This window comes from Lutra lutra, chromosome 7 (genome assembly GCF_902655055.1).
Source record: "Lutra lutra chromosome 7, mLutLut1.2, whole genome shotgun sequence".
Lineage (NCBI taxonomy): Eukaryota > Metazoa > Chordata > Mammalia > Carnivora > Mustelidae > Lutra > Lutra lutra.
This window is the reverse complement of record NC_062284.1, coordinates 116,151,278-116,170,769: the sequence shown is the minus strand read 5'-3', so window position 1 is coordinate 116,170,769 and position 19,492 is coordinate 116,151,278. Positions and strand designations below refer to the sequence as shown.

At 48.6% G+C, this 19,492-nt stretch overlaps 1 protein-coding gene across 7 annotated transcripts in view; it reads right to left on the bottom strand.

Moving 5' to 3' along the window:
• SMOC1 (SPARC related modular calcium binding 1) overlaps nt 1–19,492 on the bottom strand; it is a 152,105-nt gene that overhangs the window by 22,720 nt on the left and 109,893 nt on the right. For 5 of the 7 annotated variants that reach the window (XM_047737985.1, XM_047737986.1, XM_047737987.1 and 2 more), the window contains 2 exons: nt 15,770–15,859; nt 13,716–13,796 (listed from right to left, as the gene is read on the bottom strand). In XM_047737985.1, the coding sequence (XP_047593941.1) occupies nt 13,716–13,796; nt 15,770–15,859 (171 nt within the window). The remainder of the gene's footprint in view (nt 1–13,715; nt 13,797–15,769; nt 15,860–19,492) is intronic. The other 2 variants (XM_047737990.1, XM_047737991.1) reach the window with 1 other exon arrangement.

Below are 19,492 nucleotides of genomic sequence, written 5' to 3'. Positions count from 1 at the left end.
GCCCGGTGATAGACAAAGGGCTTTGCTTGCTTACTCTCTTCATCCATCTGAGCGGGGCACGAGGACTATGTTCATTTTGTAGACTGAGCTGAGCTTTGAGGGGATTCATGAATTTTCCCAAGTGTACTCAGCCAGAGAGGAGAGAGGAGAGAGCTGGGACCCCAGTCAAGGGCTTCTGACAGTTGAGCCTGTCTTGCTAAATTTTAGACACAGGTTGGTGCCTCTAATCATTTGCTCTGGGAGAAAAATGAATTTGTCTTTAGCGTGACGTTCTCTTGGGTCAGTCACTCTGCAGACTCCCCAAATCTGCCACATTCCAAATCAAGTGTGTAAACGCACGCATTTGCCCATTAACACAGCACAGCTTCTTCTGAACCAATGATTTTTCTCAGCCTGAACACACCACACATCTTGTACCCGAGTATTTTTGCCTCTTTGCTGTGGAACTGAAAACCTAAAGCCACATTTGTCACTCACCTGCCATCAAAGAACACAAAATGAAGACGAAGAGCTCACACCTGTTTCAGGGTTTACCGTGGGCCAAGCTTGGAACTAGGCACTTGGTTTGTATTAACTCACTTTAAGCTCACCACAAGCCTCAAGATAGGTGCTATTATTATCCTCAGGGAGCAGAGAAGGACCCAGGACCGCAAGCTGGCTGCAGGGTTTCTTCAAGGTCATACAACTAGGGAGTAGCAGAGCGGCCCCGCCACCCCCCCCCCCCCCGGGAGTCTGCTCCCAGGCTTTGCTCGCTACTACCCGTCTTCAACACCATCTCTCACTGCCAGATGCTAGTCTGATCTTCATTCGATTCCCAATTCTTCTTTTCCTTGGTGTGGCAAATAGTTAGAAAGGGGCTCCGGTGAATCGCACCTCAGACCCCTTCACCCAGATGATGACTGGACCAAGAGAAAGGGGAGGCGGGGGTACAGCATGTCCCTTCCAGGCCTAGGCCTTTAGGGGCCTTGCAGCCTCACCTTCCACCTTCTTAGAAGCTGCCCTGAGAACAGCACAGAAGGAAGCCAGGCCAGCCCACCGGAAGATGAAAGGCACAGAAGAAAACAGGAGTCACTCGGTCTGCAGCCAGCCCAACCGCCAGAGGTGTGCCCTTGGCCATCTTGGCCACCCAATCCCATGGACCCTCCAGCTGGATGAGTCCAGGAGTGAGTTCAGACAGAGCCAGTCGGGGAAACACGCAGCAAATCCACAGAAACATGATAAATTAAAGGAAAAATTATTTTTGCCGTCTGCCATTTAAGTTTTGGGGTGGATTGTTACACAGCAGTAGCATGTGAAACACCTTGACTTGCTCAACTCCACATTGATCAATTTACTCCTTATACAAGGACTTTTGTAGCCTCTCACACCCTTCAGTCAATTGATTAATAATAGCTCAATGGGTTATTCCTCCAGTGCTTCCCCAGAGGTCATGCAAATATAAATCAGAATGTACCAAGGGGCAAAACTCATTCTGTATCTGAGGAGACAGAAGCCAGCCCCCTCCGTAGGGCTGCTGTCACCCTCTGCCCTTCTGGGTCACCTCCCAAAGGAACCTTAAAATTCACAACTATCCATTTTCCCAAGTACCAAGAAGTCACCTTGGAATCACGCAACACTAGTAGTCTCCTTCAAGGGTCTCTTCCTGACCTCTGGTTCAGAGAGGGAGTTGCCCAGAAGGGGATGCCCCTGCTTTATAACATTCTGTCCCTGCTTCAGAAACGTCAGGGAAGGATGACAACATCAGAAGGTTTGGCCTGATGGTGAGGAGAAGGGCCAGGCCCATCTGCAAACGCTTGACAGAGAGGGGAGCAGTCGGGGCCGGCCAGGGGGCGAGCGGAGACAGGAAGACACATTCTCACATACTCACGCACCCCCCGCCGCCCCACGATCCAGTGCCAGGATGGTACCGAAGAGAGACGAGAGCCACGTCACTCCTCACCCGGCAGTGGGGTCTTTGAGTTCCATCAACACACATCTGTCTGCCTGAGAGAAGAAATACGACAGAACACTGTCCCGTGGAAGAAATGAGGACATGGCCCAGCCCTGGTCCCCAGAAAACACGGCCTTCTCTGCCATCACTTACTCTAGCACCAGGGAAAAGCAGGCCTGAAGCAGGGCGGGAGGGGCAGGGAGGGGGACAGGGGAGGGAAAGACGAGGCTGAACCAGACAAACCTAAACCCCTTCTGCAGGCCCAGGGCACGGGTTCTCGCGTGTCCCGCCAAGACAGGATAAGCATGGAGAACAGCTCTGTCTGCTGTGGCTAGCCCCTGCCTCTGCGCCTCTCAATTACTTGTGGTAATTAGGAGCAAAGGAGAGCGTGGACAACCTAAATCCTCAGTTAATCCCCAATCCTGATTTTAGCCCAGAGTTTACCCTTTTGTCCTGGGAACTTTTTCTCCTTTATCATTTTTTCCTTTTTTTTCTTCTTTACTTTTTTTCTTTTTAAAACAAAAATAGCCAACAAACATAAACATTAGAGGATTCGAGTTTCAGGTTCTTGGGCTGCTCTTTCTTTCTGGCTGCTGCCTTCCAGAAGAGGAGCTGGTAAAGGAAGGAGCAGAGAGAAAAGCTGAGACACTGCATAACCCAGGCCTGCAGGTATCCGAGAGCCAGTCACGTCGTGAACTCTTTGGAGAAAGAGCAGGGGAGCCTCATAGAGATGGAAGCAGGGGGGAAGAAGGCAGTTAGTCAGGGCAGGGCAGTAGCAATCAGGGTTCTCCAGAGTAAGAAAACCAATAAAAGACCTACATCTACATCTATACCCAGATATCTAGATCTGTCTGTATCTAGACCCCTCTCTCTATTTATATTCATATATATATTATCTTTCTATATAGATCCATATACATACATATATGCATATGTGTGTGTATGTGTGTGTGTGTGTGTGTATAGGCACTATAGCCTAGCCAAGTTCACATATATATGGATTTATATATAGAGATAATATATATATGAATATATTATCTATCAATCTATATATATATATATAGAGAGAGAGAGAGAGAGGGAGAGAAAGAGAGAGAGAGGTATTTATTTTAAGGAATTGGCTCACATGATCATGGGGCTGGCAAGTGGGAAGTTTGCCGGGTAGGCCAGCAGGCTAGAAATTCAAGTAGGAATGATCCTGCAATCCTGAGTCCAAAATCAATAGGTCAGGTCAGCAGGCTGGAAACTCAGGCAGGATTTCTATGCTGCAGGCTGGAGGCAGAATTCCTTCTTCAGGAAATCTCAGATTTTGCTTTGAAGACTTTCAATGGACTGGATGACGCCTTCCCACGTTATGGAGGGTCATCTGCTTTACTTAAAGTCAACTGATTACAAATGTTGATCTTTTCTTTAAAAAAAAAAAAAAAAAAAAAAAACCTTGGCAGCAATGTCTAGACTAGTGCAGAAACAGTCTATTGGTCTAGAAACCGGGCACTGTACCCTAGCCAAGTTCACACACCAACGTCACAAGGTCCATATGAAAAATGAGAGCAAAAAAACCCCCAGTCTTACAGAAAACCATACTCAGAAGAAGCAAGAAGAGTCACGGGCCATAGAAATGTGCACTGGGAAGGTGTCTTGATGACTGAGGCAATATTCTTGGAGAAAGAACCAGAGGCTCTCCTCCCAGTGGAGGCACGGTTGGTAACAAAGGGCAGGTGCCCAGGCCATCCTGACCAAGAGTTGCTTCCATGAGAGGAAAGGAAGTGGGAAGATGATGGAATAGAGGACAGTGGGCCAAGAGAGGAGGGTGTCCCCAGAGCGCTGGACCTGACACGGATCCTAAGTGACCCACGAGATGAGGGCTCACAGGATGCAGAGGAGGTCAGGGGCCTTGGTGGACACACGTTATCACACGGTCTGGTACTGGGCATGGGTTGGCACTGAGTCGGCCTCTGGAGAGGTCATGGAAGTTCTGGGAGACATAGTAAGATGAAAGAACTAGCCCTGAGGTCTTAACCTATCCTCACGTCAGGCCTTCCTCCGTCCCTGAAGCTTTCCCTGAGGGCCGCAATCTTAGTGAGCCTCCCTCTCCTGAGTCTAGGACTGAGGATCTGCTCCCCTCGAGGAGACTGGGGACCATGACTTGTCTGGACTGGAGGTTCCCGAGAGCGAAGACTCTATGGCTCCCTTCCTTATCCTCCCCACCCCCACCCCTAGCCCCCAGCTCCTTATTCATAGCACAACCGTGGAGTCTCTATTTAAAGGATACAGAAAGAGTGTTTAGCCCAAGAACCCCTCTATTGCTTGAACCCCTGCTATGTGCCATCTCCAGCAGCAGAATTCTGTTCTAGCCTGGCATTTTATACATGGGGCCCCGCACCGCGAAGTAAATACCCAACGGGCGGCTGAGACTGCAGAGACCAAGATAAGAATATCTATCCCCTTGATTAATCCTGGAAAATGCTACACTCCACCCTCAGACTATCAACCACTGGATTTTCTTAGGGGGAAAAAACCCGTAAAAGGTGACCCGCCTGGAAAGCGAGAGGAGCTTATTTATGTTTCACTGTGAATGGAATTGCCCAGCAGGCCAAGAACATTAAGGAAAACACTAGTGTTGTATGGCCCACAATTCACCCAAAACCTCTTCCAATACCACACGCCCACCTTGCCTCTTATCAAAAATGAATGCAATGCTGCCCAATAACCCAAAATAACAAACCGTGTGTTAAAAACAACCTTTCCTAAATCACAACTTGAAATTCCAGAGGCGGAAGAACTCCCGCGGCCCCTGCCTCCGGGTTCCCTGAGTCAGCGAGTGAGGGTGGCAGTCACCTACACCGCGGGCCACAGGCTTGGCGTGGAGAATCCAGCCGCAGAGGCACGGCAGAGGCAGGAGGAGGGACAGGTAGGACCAGGTCGGAAGGCAATGACTTTCCGGGTTTTGAAGGGCGGGAGGTGCGGTCTCCAGGGGAGGACAAGCTGCTGGAACCCACCGTCTTCGGGAATGATTAATGGAACTTTGCCAAGCAGGCCCTTTTTGTTTACTTGGCCACACAGGGTTTTAGCACCTATGGTTTCAAGCCAACTGTGTGAAGAGGTTATTTTTCTCACTTGTGGACTTTGCACTTTTTCACAGGATGGGCCAAGTGGCCCCCGGAGGACAGTTCCAAGCACCATGTGCTGGGCTGGCTCTGCCCCGTCACCGTGGGCCCTCTGTAATATCCAGCACTGAGCAGCCCCTAGGCCAGTGCCGACTCCCGAGGCATACTCTTCTAGGGCTTCAAGAGCCCCCAAGAGAAGAGGGGAATGCACAGAACCATTGCTCAGGCCTACCTTCAGATCTGAAGACAGACAACAGGCCTAGAAAAGGAAAGGCCCAGAGGAGAGGCCCTGCCAGGTCAGAGGAGAAGCAGCCTCACCGACAAAGAGAACAGAGTCAAGCCCTGAAAATGTGCTCAGGGGTGCAGCAGGTAGTGGGGGGATGGGGGGAGGGAGGGAGAACAGAGACAGAAAATGCACACATTTAAAATGGTTGCCCTTCCACTGGGATGGGTTCTCCCATCTCTTTAATCTAAAGGCCATTTCATTCATTTGGGCAGCCAAATGAAGTGAAAATGGTACCATCACCCAATCTTAACCTACAGATGGACTTTGGGCCATTGGAGGAGGTTGGTCTCTGGAGGAGGTGACCCCTTCTGATGGACGAACTGGCCAAAAGATGCTCTTCCCCCCGGCCCAGAACAGGTGAGGATGGCAGCAAGGCTCAGGGAGCTGGCTGGTCCCAAACACCAGAGGGAACTCAGGGCAGTCAGAGGAGCAGGAGTGGGAGTGGCATGGGGGACACCTGGGCTTCCTTGGCAAGGCTGAAAGCAAGAGTAAGAGCCTAGCACTCCCAGTTTGCATACTCCACCCCTGGGCCTGGCACAGGGAAGGCTCTGTGGCTGTTTCATGGAAGTCAACAACAGCTGGAGGCCACACAGGGTGGTGGCCAAGAACATGGGGTCAGATGGATCTGCCTCCACCATGTGTTAGCTCTGTGACCTTGGGCAGTCTCCTTCAGCTCTGTAAGTCCCAGGCTCCTTACCTGTGAAAGCAGGGTAATGACAGCACACACACTTTAGGGTCCCTGGGGGATTAAATGAAGAAGTAGAGGCCAAGAATTTCTCCTGGCCCCAGAGTCTTAGCCGGTCTAAGGTGGCAGTGTTCTCAGCAAATGTGGAAAGAACCTGGGCTTCCTGACCCATCCCGGTGAATAACTGGTCTCCTCAGTTGGACTGCAGGGATGGACCACAGATGGGCAGTGGCCACAGTCCACGCAGGTTCAGGTGATACAGGGGCACACTGGCGGTAGGCCAACTAAACAGATAATAATGGAACTAAGATCTTTATGACCGCTGTGCCGGCAACACCAAACAAGATCAGTGATAGAACATCTCTCTGCACTGGAGTGGACGGCACCGCTGCCCCCTCCCTTTGGCATGCCCCAGCCCAACAGCCAGCTCCTTGCTTAGACATGCCTCGCATTTCTTCCCTTTCGCACCAGGTGGATGGGCCTGTGACTAGCCTGGGCTCTATTCGGTCACTGAAAATGAAGTGGTGGTACGATACGAGGCGGTCTCAAAGCCCACAGCCTTACAATTAGGCAGTTTTGGGAGCACTCCCCCCGCCCCCCGCTCTGGGGCTGGACCCAAACTCCACCTCCATGACCCAAACTCCGCCTCCCACGTCCCCTAGGAACCCAAGCACTAGGAAGGGGTTAAGCAAGGCTATTGCATTGGTTCCGGGTTCTCCCTTGTTCCTCTCAACCCCTTCAGAGGCATCCTGTGGCTCAGAGGCCAGATCCCCAGAACAAAAGTCACCATGCCCACCCCACATCCCCGACGCTGGCTCAGGGCACCTACTCACAGGGGTGTTTGCAGTTGGCTCTGTAAATAGGGCATGCTGCTGGGACAAAACGTCGTGGGTGAGGACGTGGAAGGGAAAATTACAAACCAACCGGCCTGTCTAAATGATTTCTCTCTGTGGAACCTAAAATGACCAGGCATGGTTCACCATTGTTGGATGCACCGACCTCTGCCTTCCCACACAGAAGAAACTGAGGAGTGGAGGAAAACAAGATATAAATTCTACAGCAGATAGTTCTTGGAGGATGGATCGTCCCAATATAGAATATAGGCACTTTTTTTTAACTTTTCCCCCAAAACATCACTGACTCACATCCCCTCAAATTTTAGAAAAGGCTCCATCTCTCCTGCCTCATACTATTAAGTGAGCTCATGTGACCCTTCCACCAACAAGCATGTGAAATGTTTCCCAGTGGTTTTGCAATGACAAGTACTGAGAAGTGGCAAGCAGTCTTGTTTCTATTTTGCTCAGTAACTTCATTGACCTTGATCTGACAAGCTCTGTCCTTTAAGGACAAGAGCTAGCAAATACACATTTAGGCAAGAAGGAAGGAGGGGGCACATGCTGGAGCAGGGGCCGGTGGGAGGAAGAGAGAGTTTTTAATTTGTCATAAAAAGTGTCTAACTTCACTCTTCATCTCCCAAAAACACTTACGTGGGAGTGTGTTTATAAGACATATACTCCGCCTTCTCGCAAAGCCATTTTACAAATAAACACAGAATGAGGATCCTCAGAGCGGAGACCAGAGTTGATGTCTAGCAAATGGGAAGGAGCCAATTACAATACCTTAGAGGGATCTGTAGTTTCAGGTTTTTAGTAGCAGAGGCCAAAAGAAAATGCTAGGGCACATGGTTTTGCTATCAGCACCAAAACCTGCACAAACTCACCTACTAAAACAAAACAAAACAAAACAAAACTTTTGCTGTTCAAGCAAGGCCCAAAGGCCGATCACACTCTCACCTCACCTTGGCCCATCACCGCACCCCTGTGTCCAAAGCAGATGCAGTGAGGCGAAGGAGCAAGACAACTGGGAAAACTAATTTTAAAAAACGAGGAAAGGGCGCCTGGGTGGCTCAGAGGGTTAAGCCTCTGCCTTCGGATCAAGTCATGATCTCAGGGTCTTGGGATCGAGTTCTGCATCGGGCTCTCTGCTCAGCGGGGAGCCTGCTTCCCTCTCTCTCTCTCTGCCTGCCTCTCTGTGTACTGTGATCTCTCTCTGTCAAATAAATAAGTAAAATCTTAAAAAAAAAAAAAAAACGAGGAAAAATGGATGTGGGGCTGGGCTCTCTGGGGCCTCTAAATGTGTGTACAGGTCCTGTCTGCAGAGGGAAAACTTGAGAAAGGCCTTTGCTGCTACGGAGAGGGACAAAGGCATGACCACACTTCCCTGTCCCCAGCTCTATTCTCTGGCCATGACGGACCAAGACACCTGCAGCAGATAGATGGGCAGGCGTCCAGAAGGCCAGTTATAGAAATAAACATCAAGGGTTTGTTTTTATACAGACATTTTAAATGCTCACAAGCCTAGACCTGTCCTCGGCTGCTAACGTTAGCGGATTACTCATTCTTCCTTCCAATCACGTCATGTGTGAGGTTCCAGGTGGCTGCGGGGTATTTGCTTACAACGGCTACCACTGGTTTCCCTGAGAGCTGTTTATTTTTCCAGGCCTCAGGTCATTACATCACCCCGCGGTTTCTGGGCAGGCCAAGAGTGCCGTTTTGGGGGATGGGGGATCCGGCCAGGAGGTGTCGTTGCCTCAGTGACCCCGCATCCCAGTCATCGCAGTTGTCCCGGCAGGAGCTTCCCTGGTGAGGAAGGAGAGGTCCAAATCCAGCCCAGGGGCCCACAGCGGGCCGAGAGGAGCAGGGCTCTGACGCCAGCAGGTAGGAAGGAGCAAGGGTGCTTTGAACATCTGACCGGCCATGCGGACGGTGAGGTAGGCAAACGCTCCCACGTGTGAGGAGACGGGGCTGTGTTCGTGGCAAAACTTACAAGAAATGATTTTCACCTTGTAACCCTGCTGACGGCTCTGTCTCAGGGAAGCAGAGTTCCCACACGCTCCCACATTCAGGGATGTCTGGAAGGAAGCTCTATCGGGCAAAGAGGCAAGGGAGGAAAAGCAAGTGCTTTTGGATTTCACCCCCAGGGTCAAGTTCTAGGGCCTTCTCAAAATCCCAGATCAGATCATGAAAGAAGTTAATGAGGAAAGGTGGCAGGAAAGGAAAGGAAAGGAAAGGAAAGGAAAGGAAAGGAAAGGAAAGGAAAGGAAAGGAAAGGGATGGGGAAGGAAGAAGAGAAGTCTAAGGACCCCACCAGTGGCTCCAAGAGGTAGCCAGCTATGTGGGAGCAGAGGGAAAGGGCCTGTGTGCCATGAGGGCGTCACTGTGCTGCTCCAAGAGAAGAGGTAAGGCTCACACGACCATATTTCCTGAGAGTATTTTCCCAGACAAGAAAGCACAGAATTCTGTCATACAGAAAGAGAGAGACTTTTATAAATCATAGCTATAGGAAAGTGTCTGCACATAGTAAAATTAGAAGCAGTGGGACATGAAATATGGGATGAAGAATGAGACAAAGCCTAGTTTTCATCATTTCTTTAATCTCTTTGCTCTCTTCTATAAAATGCAGATGATTAAAAAGATTCTTATACTCTAGCTATATTAAGAAATGCTTTGGTAGCCAGCTTCTGATACCAAAAGCTCAGCAAGAGTTCATCTTTGGTCCTAAAAGCAGAACACAGTCTCTGGCCAACACTCGTATGTGAGAGGATGGCTAGTGTCAAGTTCTAGGGTGTCGGCTGGCCAGGTATCCCGTCTTCCCGAATGCAAGAGAGCTCTTGGTGCAACAGAGACCAGAATCAGAGACAGGAGCCCAGAGGGGCAAACCCATCGACGCTGAGGCTGCTAAGTCCTCAAAAGACAATACTGACCACGGGGAACATAAGACAAAGCCTTAAAAACAAGGATCGACACCCCCGGGAGGAGAGAAGGAGACAGGATAAGTCTGCAGGCATATGTGTCATGTTATTGGAAAGCTTCAGCTGCCCAGTGGAACCTTTCCAACATCAACAGTCCCCAGGCCAGAAAACAAACCTGGCGTCACAGGGTCTGAGTGTGAAAGAAGGATGTTTGGGGTGGTAGAAGGGACTAGGATGGCCTTCCTGCCTCTAAGAGAGAGTGGGAAGAGCGCTCACCTAGACTGGCTTCTGAGTCCTGCTTCACCCTTTCCATGGGTGGGGGCTGACGCTCTTCTAACCCAGAATCTTCTGGCAAACTCCAATGGGAAACTGCCTCGGGGGCTTGACCCAGAGGCTCCACTCTGTACCAGAGCCAGCTGCCCAGACAGGAGTATCACTAACGTGTTATCTGACTTCTCATCAACCCAAACGAGATAACATGAAGAGCGCTTGGCGCAAGATTCAAAGATATTCCGCCAAGAGTAGCCATTATTTTTTAAATCATTCATGATATACCTAACTCTGTGTTAGGCATTTCACATATATTGTTGAATCCTCAGAAAAACCCTGCAAGGCACTCAGAACCTTGTTTCACAGCTAATGAACTTTCTTAAGGTCACTCAGCCTCTCACCGGAAGCCAGCACGGGAAGCCAGGTCTGCTGGTTTGTCTGATACCGAAGCCCATGCTGATGCCATTACGAGGTTTACCACTTCTGTATAAAAATGACCCCTAGCTCTGCCCACAAAAGCCAGACGTCAGGAAGCCTCCCCGGCATCCCATTTGTGAGAGAATACACCAGGACAGAATGCTGAAGCTCTGTAAAGGTTCACGTTGGACAGGGCAGGGCCACGTGGGCTGCCCCAGGTCCCTGAGCTGACGATGCAGGCTTCCCTGGGCATGTCGGGAAACATCTCCCGAGGCACGGCCCCTACTTCTGCCTGGTCTATGAGAGGGGCCAGTCACCAGGAGAAAGACACCCCCATGCACACATTCCCGTCCAGATGCTTCTAATTCCGACCCACAGACCAGGGGCCAACAAACTGCTTTCTGTAAGGGGTCAGATAGAAAGCATTTTAGGTTTTGCAGGCCAGACGGTCTCTGTCACAACTATTCAGCTCTGCTGTTGCAGCCTCCAAACAGCCATAGGTGATATGTAAACAAGTGGGTGTGGCTGTGTTCCAATAAAACTTTATTTGCATGAAAAGGCAGCTGGCCATTTGCCAGTCCCTGCCTAAATGCCTTTGTGACACCATGCTTTTTTATATATAATTCTGTCAAAAGGATCGACAGGTACTCAGTATTACCACTCGATCATGATGGAGAAAGTCCTCAGTTTACCAGAAAATGCCTAAGGTCTGGATCTCTGATAATTATTGCTGGCCTCAATTTCTCCCAGGGAAGCTTTAGCTCTCCCTGAACTTTCCTGTTCTACACACTAACCTTCCAGACATAACTGGAGCCAACCAGGAAAAAATGAAGATGGCTGGGTCACACCAATAAAAGGAAGGCGGTTGTACCTGGCTGGATACCATTACTCCATGAAGACCCAATAGTCATCCAGTTGGCAACTATCCAGGGCAGGTAGGAATGGAAAGCTGAAGAACTCAAGCGGAAGTAAACATCAAATAGCTTCATATCACCACTTTACTTCACTTGGAGAGAAGAGCCCAAGAACACAAGCACTCTGTTCACAAAGAGAAATCACTTTCCCCAGCCCCACCCCTTACTAGCTGGGACCCAGGATAAGTTACTTCCTCTCTCTCAGCCTCCATTTCTTCACCTGTCAGATGGAGGTGATAACAACACTTAATCTCATTGGGTTGTGGTGAAGCTTCAAGGAGATAACACACATAAGGTGTGCAGGATCCGAAAAGATGATTCCGATTTTGATGATGATGATGATGATGGTGATGATGGTCTTTTCTGTCCTCCCCCAGAGCATTCAAACACAGTGAGCTAGATTCTATAATAGATATAATAGGCAGGCAACAAAGCCCTTGCCCTCACAGAGTTTAGAGCCTTGGTACAGAAATTAGCCACTGGTAGATGAAAGGAATTTCTGGAAGCAACTGCTAAATGTCGAGTGAGTGTTCCAGGCAAACGGTGCTGCAGGATTTCAGAGAGCGCTGACTGTCATAGCTGCCTCTGGTCACAGAGTGACAATAAAGCCGCTAAATAAAGGCTTTGCAGACCTGCTGGGAGTAGGTGGGGACCAGGGATAGGGGGACCACTGGCACCAAAACCATGTCGCTTTGACTTATCACATTTGTCTAACAGCAAGAGGGGAGGTGGAAGAAGGTTCTACAAAGAAATTTGAATTGAAGAATTCTCACTGTAAGTGGTATCATTAACATGCCCATTTTTCCTATTGCAACGATGATCGCAATAACTAATGTACTTTCAGCTTCTCTTGTCCTTACTGTTTACCACTTAGCCAGGCACTGGTTAAGTACCAGATAGACAGTATCTCGGTTAACCTTTACCCAAAGTCCTTCAAGGGAAAGATCATGACCCCAGATGAGAATTGAGGCACTGGAAGGATTATTACACTTGCTTGGATCTCTCGCTAAGTACAGGAGCCTGAAAGCAAATGCAGGTTTGCTGATTCCAACACCAGTGCTTTAACCACGGCACTGTTCTGTCCAAGACCCTGGCCCATGGGACTCACCTGGTCTTCTTCCCACCCCATCATCCCCTACCTCCACCTTTTGTCAACCAGGGAACCAGACACATGCAGAGGTACTGACCTGCCCATATCACAGAGAAAATCCAGCGATGCTGTACGGGGTCACCAAAATGGGTAACTTCCTTCGTACACTTGAGTTCCTCCACTCCCACCTTTAGGCTAGAGCTGGCAGACGGATACACCTAAAGGGGCTCAATGAGAGCCCACTCACTAATTAAAGGTCTTCTAAAACTACCCATCAGTTCAAAGGGATGGATCGTTTGTTTATAGACCTTGATATCCATAGGGAGAAAATGATATGGCTGAAATGAAATTCACCAAATTTATGCAGGCATAAATTATGCAGAGGGGCATTTCTCACAATGAAGTCCTAGGCGAAAAGAAGGGTGATTTCCCCACGATGGAGATACACATTGGCTTTGTTAACACACTTTCCTGTCGGTGGACATCTGGTCTTTACTGATGGTGAAATGAACTTTATTGACTTTGGTCTTCATTGATGATAAACGAAATCTATGAAAGAGTCCTATGAATCTGATCACCCTCCAAAACTCGTCACCCTTCTACAAGGAGCTCAGCCAGTACCAAACCTGACCACTCATAAAACCCTCAAAAGATGAGATCAGAAACAACATGACTGTAAGCAATTATTTGGAGCCTTAAAAAATACATAGAACCGGGGCTCCTGGGTGGCTCAGTTGGTTAAGCAACTGCCTTCGGCTCAGGTCATGATCCTGGAGTCCCGGGACAGAGTCCCACATCAGGTTCCCTGCTCGGCAGAGAGTCTGCTCTTCCCACTGACCTCTCCTCTCATGCTCTCTCTCTCTCTCTCAAATAAATAAATAAAATCTTAAAAAGAAAATCTTTAAAAAAAAATACATAGAACCAAGTCTCCTAAGCCTTGAGGTCCAACATTTCCATGCCAGGTCAATTTTTTTCAAATTCTTCTGCATGGCATGTAGAGAGTCAATTAAAACAGAAAAACATATAGTTAAAAGATTTTTTGCTAAAAGATCAGCTCCTCATGAAAGATGATACCTGAGCTACTAATTGAAGAAAATTAAAGTTGGAAGGGATTCACTCATCTAATCTTACTTTATAGCTATAGAAGTTGAAGACAAGACACGTTAGATGACTTGCCCAAGCCCATACAGTGGGTAGTCACAGAGCAACCGTGGGACAACTGCAGGCGATTCGGGCACATACACAATCCCAGGCAGATTATTTACCTGAATTCCTTACATTGGTGTTGTTCAGTTTGGAGTCCTTGATTACCAAGTGCTTAATCCACAGAGTAGGAGCTGTAATTTCTGGGGCAGGAAAAAAAAAGAAGAAGAAGAAGTGAGAAAATCTGGGCAAAGGGAGTGGTTAACTTAGAGGGTAGCCCCCAGGCTTCAGGAACTTTTTCTAAAGCCTAAGGCATCAAGGCTTTGAGCTTTCTTCCTCATTTCACATCCACTTTGTCCCAACACCTCTCCCTTCTCACTACGGAAGCTCCTCTCCCCGCCAGCTCATAGGAGCCAACCAGGGCCTCCCCTGCTCAGAGGCAGAGTGGTCTAAGTCCAGAGGCGCTGAGCTGCTCCATCCAGGAATAAAAATATTATCCCAGGAGGTGAGGAGCATGGGCCAAGCCAAGTCTCTCTCAGCTGCTTCCCTGGAAGAAGATTTAAAGGGGATAAATCAACAAATGAATGCCAAGCAAACCACAGAGACCATTTTGGAGGAAACGGCTGAGCCACAGCAGATTTCAGCTTGCTGAGACTCTGTTCCACATGGAAGGAAAGTGGTGAGTCCAATGTGTGCGTTAATATCCTTCCTAATGGTTTCTCAGGGACACAGGCTGACTCCTCCATCCAGAGAGCTTGGGGGAGATCTCTAGCCCTTTGGGGCTTGGGTCACACGATGGACAAGTGGTATGAGAATCGGGAGGACCCTGAACTCAAGAGTGATGAGTCCTTCAGTGAGATTGCTGGGGTGATCTCCCAAGGTAACATGGTCTCCATTTCCCATCTGATCCCTCGAGATCCCCAACTTGCCAAAAATCCAGGAGATTTGTGGATCACAGAAACATCTGAATTTCTAGGCATAAACATACGTATGTATGTTCCACTAAATGACCAGTTGTAAAGGAGAGCTCACATGTCAGTCCTTCTACCTAGAGGTGGGCCTCTGCTTGGGACATCCGTAGGCACAGTACTGACCAGTGGCATAATTTCTTTTTATTCCTGTCTCCCAATCCAGTCTCATGATCCAGGTCTGGATACACTCAGCTGAAAGCTGCTCAAAGTTTGCTGTGTATTGCACTGATAGCCGAACCCCGGTGTCAGACTTTCTAGAAACTGCATTTTGCCAAGCTTCCTACTTCCCCTCATGGGAGCCTGGAGTATATGGCAAAGTGCCCTGAAGAATGTAGGCCATGAGCAGCTCAAACTCAAATAGAGGCCAGCCTTCTGCCCCCCACACTCCTCCTATCTAGCCCTCATACCCCCAGGGACATTCAGCCTCTATCTTCCTACCAGCAATACTATGTCTCTTGCCCTAGAATTCCCTCTCAAATGCTCTCAAGGTCCAACTTTGTCAAACTAGGTCCACTAACCAATCTCTTTCCTCCTACTGTCCTACTATACCCCAGCCTCACCATACTCTCCCTCTCTGTCCCTACCAGTTCCCCCACTGCCCTGATTTTTCCCTTCCCCTTTCACGATCCAGCCCGGGTCCCATCTCTTCACATAGTCTTCCCCCAGACCACTGTGATCTCTTTTCTCCCAAAAACGTCCACTACAATAAAAACTAAGACCATATAATTTAACATCTAAAGCTCTCCAGTAGTTGCCATTGTCTTGAGAGCAAAGACTTCATCTCAACTACTCCTTCTTGGTCCCCCAGAGGCCTACCACAATGGTGGGCACAGAGAAGGGACTTGTAAGTGTTGGTTCATCTACTGAAGGGACAGTGCTGGCCTGTCTTTCTTAGCCATGGCTCTTTGGTCTTGGCAGCTCAAAGGGTCCATCTAGGCTGTGTTATTGTTGGACATCAGCAGCCAGGCAGGAAGCCTGGCTAGAACAGAGGGCCTTTCTAGAAGTAGAGAGTGTACCAGTTCCTGGGAGGATCTGCATTTTTTTTTTAAAGGTTAAAACAACCCAGCCTAACCTGGGAAAAACTGAAATTAAAAAAGAAAAAAAAAAAACAATAATAAAGTTTATACAAACATCCAAAGAAAAGATGTTCCTCAAATCTAAAAATGGGTGGGAGTATACGAGTCGGAAGTGATACAAGAGCTTACCATCTCCGTCGAACACGGGCTGAGTCTCCATCGTGGGTGTCGGCTTCGACCCGTCATCTGAATTGAGGGTTAAAAAGAATCGAAAAGAGACTACCATTATTGAGGTAAATACTATCTACTCTCCAGCACTGTTGAATGGTTGGGGTTTGCACATGGCCCGGCCAAGTCCCAATGAAGAGACCAAAGAGAAAGGAAAGAAAGAAAGGAAGGAAGGAAGAAAGAAAGAAAGAAAGAAAGAAAGGAAGAAAAAAAAGAACCACAGAGAGACACCAACAGTAAGACAAATCCAGGTGTATGTTCACCATCCCAGCGGTGGGACAAAAGGGAACTCAACTGTCATGGTCTTGGAAGGCCCTTCCTCATCAACCCGCATGACCCGGCATGATGACTATCAGCCGTGGTCCTCCCCACAAGAAAGCTGGGGTGTGGGGGTGGGTGTGTACCTTCCCCAGCAGCCCTGAGCTTTGGGCCAGGCATGTCAGGGTAAGGCTGGCATACATTGTGGCCTCAAATCCTGGTGTCCCCAGTTCCTTCCTGCCCTTTTGTGAAAGGTACCAGCCGAGTACCTAGTGGCCCTCATTGAAGAGCTTCCGGAAAACAAGAGGCTGTGCTGTATTCCCTCCCAAACACCTAGCTATTTCTCTATCTTCCCCTAAAAAGGAAGAAAAGGCAGGAAGGACCATCCTCTCTCCAGTATGCTGAACTGGAGAGAATCAGGAATCCCTAGAATACTTCTAAGTACGAAACACCGTGCCCACCCATTCCCAGGGAGAGGTGGGGGGCAAGCAAGATAGAAGGGGATGTGAGAAACTGAAGCCTCGACTGGCTTTGAAATTTCTACAGTAGAGGACGGGAGCACGAAGTTCCCAGAAACAAGGTCCTAACGCACCGGGTCCCAGCAGAGTCGGCGGCTCTGCAGAGCAAGACTGTCTGCAGGGCAGGAGTGAGTGTAGACTTTGCCGCCCTTCAGGACTCTGGGTTACTTCCATCAAGAGCCCCCAAAGCCTCAGTGCAGGTCAGTGTCTCTCAACTTGTTTTCATTACTGCCCAGCTAAAGAGCATTTTTAGACTTTTTCTTCCTAATCGCCTTCCTAATGAAATATTCATAACACAGACACTGAATGTATATCTGCTTCTGTACTATATGTGTATCTGTGCTTTATATGAAAAAAGAACAAGAGTTCTTTTGTCCCCCTGCCTCCTCCCACCCCCAACCAACTTCCCCTTCTTGATATCTCTGCCTCCATTGAGATTGCATAGTTTAGAGATTTCTCTGTGTTCTCCCTGGACAGGGGCGGGGGTGGGGTGGGGTGGGGGGAGAAGAGCCCCGGTGGTCTCAGGCAGTGGGATGATTACACCATCCCCCAGAGATCTTGTACAACTGAACACTACATTCTCCAAGCACTAACTATTTTTTGGTCATTTTATTCATTTAACTGCTATGTATTTATTTATATTTGTTTGTTTTGCCAATAGTTCTTATTTTTAAGAAGAATAAATACCAGTTATTATAACTGGTATAATAACTGGTATTTATTTATTTTAATGGAAGAATAATCAACATACACTATTGTATTAGTTTCAGGTGTATAACATAGTGAGTTGGTGTTCATGTTCGTTACAAAATGATCACCCCAGTAAGTCTAGTTCCCTCTCTCACAGCACCAAGGTGTCACAGTATTACTGGATATAGTCCCTGTGTTGCACACTACATCCCCATGTCTTATTTATTTTATAGCTGGAAGGTTATACCTCTTAATCTCCTCCACCGAGTTCATTAACTATGGAGAAAGCAAGTTCTCAGAGAGTCTCTGCGACGCCAGTCAGATCAGCCTTAATAACAAACCCCCCACCACCCGCTGCCATTTGGAGCTCCCAAAACCTTTGGCCGACTTCCCTGCATCTTATCAGGGAGGGAGGAAAAACACAGAGTTCTGATCCCTTTCTTGAGCATCAGACTCACACCCCACCCTTGGGATCTTCAGACTGGAGCTCTAGAGAAACCCTAATCATGGCCAGAGGCTGAGGCCAGCAGCCCCACCGTCGGGTGACACATGACCCTGCTATTATTCTCCTCTGCTTACACCAAGACCCAGCTCCTACCGGGGCTGAGGCGACCCTGCACCAGCTGGCAATTATCCTTAGGAACAAGATGCGGGCAGGGGGAGAGGAGTGAACTTGCTGGATAGCTTGTTTGCCTCCAACCGGAGTCCAGAACAGGCATCTTTTGATGCACAACCGTGTAAGTTTGATCTGGAAGTCATTGAAGGAGAATAAACACAGAGCAGAACCACACAATGTCGCTTTTTTTAATAGCATCACTTCCCCTGACTCTATTAACACCTCTTTCCACTGAATTCAATGAGCCACTGAAAGAAGGCTTGTGGCAGCTGCAAGGCACATTTGGTTGCTCCTCGGGATACAGAATTCACAGTCTAAGGAGCCCGGCCCCATGGGCTCAGGCCCTCCATCCAGGGTGGCTTCACTTTAGAGGCCTCCAGGGCCACAAAGGGAAAGGGAGAAATCAAACATTCCCGGAGGGACAATGGTGAGAACCCAAGTGAAAAATGGCTCCTGCGAGATTTTAATATTCAACTAAAAATCCCCCCATATTCCAAGAGCCGTAGCTCTCTCTGGAGCAGGGTAACAGAGAACATTCTGCAGCTTCCTCCCACCAATCCGATGAGAGTCTGGGGCTGCCCATCTGGTGTATCGATCAGCAAAGGTCCATTGCCCCAGGGGAGGAAGGAGTGTTTCCAGTCTCCCGGGAAAGTTTGGCACTTGTACAGGCCCAGGACCTCCACGGTTGCCCAGACGCAGGCCCAGAGCCCAAAGCGCCTGAAGGCACGTGTGGGCAGTGAATCTTCCTGCCGGGCGGGGTCACCAAGGGTGAGGAGGTACAGCTGGACCGCCACAGTGGAGGCCCTAGACAGAAATCTTTATGAAGTGAGAAAAGACAAGGTGCCCCACTGCCAGGAGAACCACCTGTGAATTTCAGCTGCCCAAAGGATGAGAAGCCTAGCCAAAGCCAACAGGACCCTCTGACCATCATCTCCGGGCACCTGGGCCCCTGGCTCCCAACCCAGCAAACAAGCACACCCTTCGACCAAACACAGGTCCAAGGCCTGGGTCCAAGGTCCACATCAGTTCGGCTTCCTGGCAGGCCTTGGGACAATACCAGGCCCCACACTGAGCCCTGGGGAGAGAGAAATCTTCCCCTTATTCTCCCTGTCTCCAGTGGGGGCACACTCCATATCCTGGCTTTACATCCAAAAAATGGGTAACCTGAGCCCCTCACCTTTCTTCTCTGGGTAGTGACAGCTTCTTCTGAAATGAAGGGTGCCTGCCTCCCCAGTCTTGGGACAATGTGCAGGACTAAAGATTTAAAGGCTCAGGAGCAAGGACTTTAAAGGTATGAATGCTATGAGTATAAACCATCTTAACCAACTGCTTACTCTTCAAATTGGATTTACAAAATTAAAATCCTATCAAAGTTTTTAAATTAAAAAAAAATAAAAGTAAACCTTTCAACTCAGTAAGAAGATGAACAACCTGATTTTAAAATGAACAAAATACTGCAGTAGACATTTCACCAAAGAAGATGCACGGACAGCTGAAGGATGCCTGAAAAGATGCTCAACACGATTAGTTATTAAGAAAATACAGATTAAAACCACTATGTACCTACTAGAATAGCTAAGATTTTAAAAATAGTTAATACCA